This window comes from Equus quagga, chromosome 6 (genome assembly GCF_021613505.1).
Source record: "Equus quagga isolate Etosha38 chromosome 6, UCLA_HA_Equagga_1.0, whole genome shotgun sequence".
NCBI lineage: Eukaryota > Metazoa > Chordata > Mammalia > Perissodactyla > Equidae > Equus > Equus quagga.
In genome coordinates, this window is record NC_060272.1 from 93,435,106 (window position 1) to 93,442,621 (window position 7,516).

Below are 7,516 nucleotides of genomic sequence, written 5' to 3' on the forward strand. Positions count from 1 at the left end.
CTTATTTACACATTAACTGCAGCCTCCTTTTGGCCAATCCAGTCTATTCTCTGTACCATGCCGAGCCTTTTATCTGCCCTGGACAGCATTTTCTCCAGCAGATGAAGTAGATGCCGATTGATTTGCTGTCGAGCATGGTAAATTAATAGCAACAAATTGCTGAGGGCCCGTCTCTCTGCTCCACCATGCTTCGGCAGTTTTGCTTTATTTGCTCCATGATGGGCAGCAGTCGGCCTCTTCAAGTCAATTTCTTCTTAACAACCTGCAATACTTTTCAATGGTGAAAATAGAGCTGTTCCTTGTAAGTCAGAAATCAATATCCTATTGCCCTTAGAAAATGCTAAACAAGCAGTATTGGCAATCCACTTGGTACTAGAGGGTATCAGATATAATGCAAATCCATACTGCTTCCCTCCTTGTAGTTATTACAGTTTGCTAAAAGGTTCCTAATGTCATTTATCATCATTTACCATCGACCAGAGAGGCTATGATTATGATATCCTATCAGCTGGCAAGGCCCTTTCATTTCTATTCAATTAATATTTTAGCAGCACTCAAATGGTTGTGGCCTAAGTCTCATAAGAAAATTTACACGGCTTGGAGTCAAACAGGAGTTTTCTTGCCCTGATTCTAAAAAAACAGTAATTATATATACACACACATATACATGCATACACACATATGTATGCACATATACACAGAGGAACACACAAACATATATACAAATGTGCAGCACTCACTTCTCTTAGGTTCTAAGTATTGCAGATTTCTACAATTTTCTAGTCTCTAAAGTCCCAATTCTAAGCTAAAGTTTCTTAGAAGAACCTTCAGATTATAGAACATTCACTAGGAGGAAGTCATGAGATGTTCTCAAAATGTGGTCTGTTCATCTCCTTTTACAGTTTCTAGAGGCTGAATTCACTTACCTACTGTTCCTAATCTACATGCTACATTCACTTTTTAAAGTAGTAACTGCTGCTGTCAGATTAAATCAGGGCGGTCTTCCCTAATTACAGCATTCCAGGTGAAGGATGGGAACCAACAGCGTTTAGCAATGTTATCAACTGCAGGCATCACCCTGCCCCGCCCATGGTCACTGACCCATTTAGGAGCCACACTGTATCTATAAAGAGGAACAATCAGCAAAAAAAGTAACAACTGCCCCGAGGGCCAACTGTCTCATCCAAATAAAAACCAAAACCTCCCACTTAGGGAAATCCTTAGAGAATAAAAGCCAATGTTCTTTCATTTTAAAAAATTCCATTATGAAGACATCACAATAAAACATGTGCCATTTCTAACCATGTCCCATTTGTCATCTTCACTTTCATGCTAGAACTTAAGACAGCAGTGAAGTATTATCATATTATAGCCTAGAACATTCCACTCTAACTTCCCTGGTTTTTCTCCCCAGCTTCATCTGCTCAGTCTATCGATCCTACTAAAGATTACCAGAAATTAGATACATATTTTATGCTCTAATTCCATGTCATGTCACCGAGTTCCCCTTTAAAAAAAAAAATCAACTAATTCTACCAGACTAATGTTATTTACTCAGTTACCAAAATTTAAATTAATTATGTTCTCAAACATAATTGTTAAAAATTGGCAACATTATGCAGGCTTAATTAAGATTAAATCCAATTTACTAAATGTACTTTAATTGGTACTAATTACATTAGCTTTCATTTCAGAATGACAAATTCCCCATAGGTTTCACTTTATAGTTCTCTATCAGGATCAACACAGGGTGACTGATGATGAGCAACATACAGAAAGGGGAGGAGCCATAATACCGACCCCCCACCACCCTGTTTTGTCACTGCTCTGTGCTATTATCCTTTTATCAGTTTGCTAAGTCACAGAGTCATGACTCCATCACAGCCATCATCTTCTGTTCCAATGAAAAATTTCTCTGAAAATAAATACTCTGTGGCTGGCAGCAGCCAAGAAGAACAGGAGCTTTAACCAAAAAATACACAAAGGTTTCAAATATCAGGGCCACCAATTACTAGGGTACTTCCAAGGACTCCGGGGACTCCTACTCTTGAACCCTTGGAGACACAAATCTAATAAGTGAATAAGCCTAACCCGATCTTGAGAACTAGGCCCAATTACACCGCAGGGCAACTTCCCTGCGTTATTGCTGCTTTCCATTACGAGGGTATCCAGCGAGTGCATCTGGAAGAGAGGCCAAGAGGAACCAAGGCTGTCTGCCTAGGAAAACAAATAAAGACAGATATGCCTCTGTGCTTAAGGGGGGAAAGAAAGAAAATATAATAAGTAGGTGGTTTGCAGGGCTGTCTGTATTTCATAATGTGATAAACTGCCCTCAGGATTCTTGATATGATTGAATTTAAAAGCAAGAGGAAAAAAGGGAAAATGTACTCCATTCTCAATTTTAAATGGATGGCATTTGAAGCCAGCTGGACAAGAAGACGACAGAATTACAAAGGTATAAAATGTGTAAAATTAAGGAATCTCACAGAGCACACCTCCCTCCACCCCCACCAAAGAAATACATACAGCCAAATACAAGCTCTGTGCCTCTCAGAACTATAAATGGTATAAAGAGATCTGGAATCTAAGTGGTTAGGGTAAACAAGATACAGGAGGAGAAATAAGGGGGCATTAATCATCTGGTCCAATCTTTAAAAAGACACTAATCTTGAGTGGTTGGGTGAGGACAAAAAAAAAAAAAAAGACTTGTACAAGATCCAGATCTAAAATGACATGTAATGAGGATAATTAACAAACAATATCTCTTGTGTAATTTATTCCTGTAAGGTAGAGCGAAGGGCAGTCTATCCGTAAGTTTGACGGACTTTGTTTAAGCAAAAGATACTTACATTACTAATCTAAACAGAAACGGCAAAGACGCCAAAATAAGAATTTTAACACACAGCAAACTATATGATAACGTTAACACTGACATAACCAAACAGCATATGAAGTAATAAAAAGTATCTAAAATAAAAAGTCCTCAGTATAAGTAATGACTCATTTTTTCCACCTTTTTGTTTTCAAACACTACCTCTCCGATTGCTTTTATTGTCAGTCATCTTTTAAAGATCTACTATCAACGTGTAATTAACTATATGCAAAAAGGAATCCATAAGTCGTAAAAACCTAATAATATGTGATCATTTCCTATTTTGTAAACTTAGAAAGTAATGACATTCACCACAAGTATAAATAAGAGATGAAAAACATTGTTCTCCCTCATCTTTTCGCAGCAGGTAAACACACGCACACCTTTTCTGAAATGGTTGATGAAAGAGACCTGAAGATCACTAAAAAGAAATGCCTCCTAGAGGAATTATTATTGCCAAACAATATTTTTTATATATATGCTATTTTTCTAGCTAGAAAACTTAAATCAAACCATTTTATTCAGCCTCTTGCAAAAAAAGGCTGTCTGAGTCATACCTCTCAATGCTTTCTGACTAATCATTATCTTTTTTTCTTTGCTTTTTTTTTTTTTGGCTGAACTAATTGCCAGATTTCAAGACCCAGTGTTGAACCTTATCACATCCTCCTATCAGGCTCATTTACTCTGTACAAATTTTGGAAGCAACAGTTACAGTTCCTGGTAAGACCCAACTAAATAGCCTCAGGGGACCAGTACAAGGATTTTACATCAATTGCTTTTGTAGCTCCACAGATTTCATTTTGATCCTCCCAGTTCACCCTCTATCCTTTCTTTCACACTGAGCCAACGGAGGCTCCACAGAATTTACAATTTTACTTTCTAATATTTTCCAAGAAAAGCTCTTTCATTAGACAAGTTTGCGATGCCCGAAATAACACAAATTAACTCTTTCAAAAGAAAAACGAGACATATTTTAAAGTTGAGCATCCTGCTTTTGAAAGTGTACAAAGTTTAGTATGTATTCAGACATTTTAAATCACATTTTTAAATGAAAAAAATTAGAATATGCAAAAAAGATGGGGATCCACACCTGAAAAAATAGCCTTCTCTCCAGTACACAGTCCTTGAAAATACAGGGAGCCACAAAAATGTGCAGAATAAAATTGCAAAATATACAATCTTCTTTCTAAAGTGCACGGTACTATTGTCATTTAAAATGGTTATAAAGAAATAATAACTTACCTGCTTGTGCATTTCTATATTCAACCCATAGGACATCTCATAATACTGTCAAAGAAGGAAAAGTAATTAATTTCGTGGCTTTCATCAATCTCCCTGGTTTGTTCAAAATCCCCCAAATATGTTTAATACAGACATAAAAGCCTCACCCATATCAAAATATCTGTAATACCTATGCTGCTAAATCAGAAGCAACATTCTACCGCTGTCTTCAGCCTAATAAACTAGAAGCACCTTAAGACAGACTCTAAGAGAATTAACTCACGAAACTAATAAAATCAAGTTCAAACATAGCATTCTTAACATCTTCAGTTGTCTTTATATATCAGTGGCAGATGAATCAAAAAGGTCTGATGAAAATTTGGTACCATATGGACTTTCCTAGGCACAGTGAGCAAGTTAATGGCAAAAACACGTCAGGCAAATGCTGATGCTCTGAAAGAACTGTTCAAAAAGGTGATGCTACTTCAGAGTTCAGTTTCTCATTTGTAGTGTACTGCTTATATTCACACATTCAAAGGAAAAGGCTCGATGGGAAATGAATGAGTTACTCTGGAGCCTTTATGAACAAGCATAAAAATATGCTTGGTAATACTTCTGAAAAAGCAGATCCGATTTTTTTGAACATGTAGTATAACTGGCATTACAGAAATTCTGGCAGAACAAATCGGTTATACACGACACTACAACACTCCTCAAACCAACCTAACACTATAGAAATTGAAAACACACGCAATACGCACACACTAGTAACATAAAGACTGGGGGAAAATCTGAAGGGGTGTCTGGTGTCTTTTCTTATCTATCATTCTTTAAAAGAAGTAAAACACATTAAAATTGTAACAGTTTACAGAAAAATTGTCTGGTTAAAATTGTTCAGAGCAAGAGCAATAGAACAACAAAGAAAACCATTAACACAAAAACATTTTGCTTGTGACTCTAAACAAAACATAAATGAGGTTTGTTTTTTTTCCAACCTGTAAAAACAAAGCACAGAAAATTATACCCCATGCAGCTGAACTTTCTGAAAATTCCAATCAAAGCTGGCTGTCAAAGGCAAGTTATAACAACCTGGAATTACAGGTTGCTAATGGTCATATTCCCACAACCTCAACTGCACTGGCACTGCAACTGTGATCCATCCCGCAGCCTCCAGCCATCTGAGCGTATTCTTGCTTTTGGTATCCCAACCTAACAGGCACTTTGAATCTGTGACACAGTTTTCTTACCATGACATAATGCCGCTGCATCTCTGTCTTCTCACTGGCCAGTTTCTCACATTCCAGCTTCAGGCTGTCCAAGACAGAAGGAAATCTAAGTACCACGCAGATCTTGACTTACCTCCTTCAAACGTAAATACACATTCCCTCCTCTAAATCATCACCTGCAGAATGCCAAATCAACTATCTTAAATACCACCCTCATTATTGAAGGAGAGGCGGGAGAGGAAGGGGTGATTGGAACCAGCCCGGACTTGCCCTTTCAACAAGAATCAAATGTGGGGCTTTTGTTTGTTTGTTTTAAGAAAAAAAAAATCCCTGTAGCCAATTTAACTCCGGAACCTCATCCTGAAGTGAATAGTCACTAAATTCACTTAACAAAACAAGAACAAGGAAATAAACATCAATGTCTACATATCCAAGCACAAGTCCCCCACAATGTCAAAAGGGAGGTTTTTTTCTTTAATGTTCCACGAAGAGATTAATGAAAACATGAATCAAGCGTGTCTTATGAATGATGTCTTATTTTTTCCCTCCAAAACAGAGACAAGTTGAATACCACCACCCAGGGGCAAAGTGTGGATCGAGTTCAGTGGCTTGTTTCGGTTCTCGCATTTACGAAATACGAATTACACGTCATTAAAAAGCTAGTGAAAGAAAAATATTTCAAAGGCACTAATAACAGTCTCAGAGACCAAAACATTTTTTTGCAGCATAAAAGTAATGAAACCGCTCACTTGCGACTTCTCAGGGCTCTCGGCTCTTGGTATTTCGGTGGAACGGCAGAAAGGAGTGAGAAGGAATCAAGCCCGGAGTAATAAAGAAGCAAGGAAGGCAAAAGGCCCCAGAATCTTCCCAGCCTCCCATTCTCCTGGCCCCAATAAATCAATACCGAAAGTTTGGCCTCAGCGTTTTCCAAGTCCCCCCAGTTTCGATTGTTCTGCCTCCTTTTATTTTTTATTATTATTTATGGGAGAAAGGAGAGATGCTTAATTTCTTTACACCTGCCTAAGAAAGAGAGGCCGTGACTTGCCCTTTCTGCCCACAAGGAAAAATGATAATAACACCTTTGTGGCGGCCAAAAAAAAAAAAAAAAGCGGGGGGGTGGGGGTGTTTGTGTGTGTGTGTGTGCGGAGGGAAGACAAGAGCTAGGCAAACAGGAGGATCAGCTAAAGTCAATATCGTTACCTGTGGTACTGAGCCTGTAAAAACTGAAACTCTTCCTTAATCCGATCACAGGACTCGGAAATTGTAAATTTAAAGGGTTGAGCAGGCTGATGCGGTGCCTAAAGAACAACAATAAAATATTTAATTAGCCCACATCACAGGCGAGGCAGCGAGATGGAGAAAACAGCGCGCGGCGCGGGCGGGGGGCTCGTCGCGCAGGCACGAGGAGCGAGGAAACTCTCCGCCCGCCCCCCTCGGCGCACGGCCCCGCAGGGCTCGGCTCGGGGTGCCCCGGGCCCCCGCGCCCCCCTGCCCACCCCGGACCCCGCAGGCTCCCGCCCCCGCCCCCCGCCTCGCCGACGGCGGACGCCCCGCGCCCACTGCCTCCCCACCCGGAATCGAAACTGGCCCGTCGGGGGGACCCGCGCCATGGCGTCGGGCCGCGGTCGCGTCGGGGGAGGGGGCACGGGGCCGCCACCCTCGGCGGCCGGCCGGCGGACTGGCTCGCTCGCTCTTGCCCGGGGCCCGCGGCGCGAGGGGCCAGCGCCCCGCACTCCGGAGCCGCCGCCGGCCCCGCCGCGCCGCCGCCGAGGGCGCCCTCCCCGCCCGGGCGCGGAGTCGCGCCTCCTCCATCGCTCGCCGCCCCCCCGCGACGAGGGGCGGCGCGGGGACGGCCAACGGCTCGGCGCGGCTTCCAGGGGCTTCAAAGACAACAATAAGAAAATGGCTACAACTCAATCGCCTCGGCGCCCCCCCCCTCGCCGAGAGTGCCCCCGCGCCGGGGGGCGGGGGGCGGCGGCTCCCCGAGCGGGGCGCGGGCTCCGGGCCGCCCTCCACGCCCCTCCGGCCCGAGACACAAGTCGGCGCGCAGGGGGCGACGCGGGGACTCCCCCGGCGCCCGCACTCACCGGGTGTCTGGTCTGCGGGTACATCTTGCTCAGGTCGCGAATCATCCAAACCGATTTAGTTGGCTGCGCTGTGCAGAGGCGCGCGGCTCATTGGCTTTAATGGCCCCGAA

General features: G+C 42.5%; 1 protein-coding gene across 9 annotated transcripts in view; it reads right to left on the reverse strand.

The window, feature by feature from the left end:
- The window catches only part of TLE4 (TLE family member 4, transcriptional corepressor), a 141,616-nt gene extending 134,101 nt beyond the window's left edge, over positions 1-7,515 (reverse strand). For 5 of the 9 annotated variants that reach the window (XM_046664505.1, XM_046664504.1, XM_046664508.1 and 2 more), the window contains exons 1-4: positions 7,407-7,515; positions 6,520-6,617; positions 5,341-5,404; positions 4,115-4,159 (exon numbers count right to left, since the gene is read on the reverse strand). In XM_046664505.1, coding sequence (XP_046520461.1) covers positions 4,115-4,159; positions 5,341-5,404; positions 6,520-6,617; positions 7,407-7,451 — 252 coding nt within the window. In that variant the 5' untranslated portion in view covers positions 7,452-7,515. Of the gene's footprint in view, positions 1-4,114; positions 4,160-5,340; positions 5,405-6,519; positions 6,618-6,890; positions 7,156-7,406 lie in introns of those variants that run through there. The other 4 variants (XM_046664507.1, XM_046664509.1, XM_046664502.1 and 1 more) reach the window with 2 other exon arrangements.
- Position 7,516: the final 1 nt, after the last annotated feature.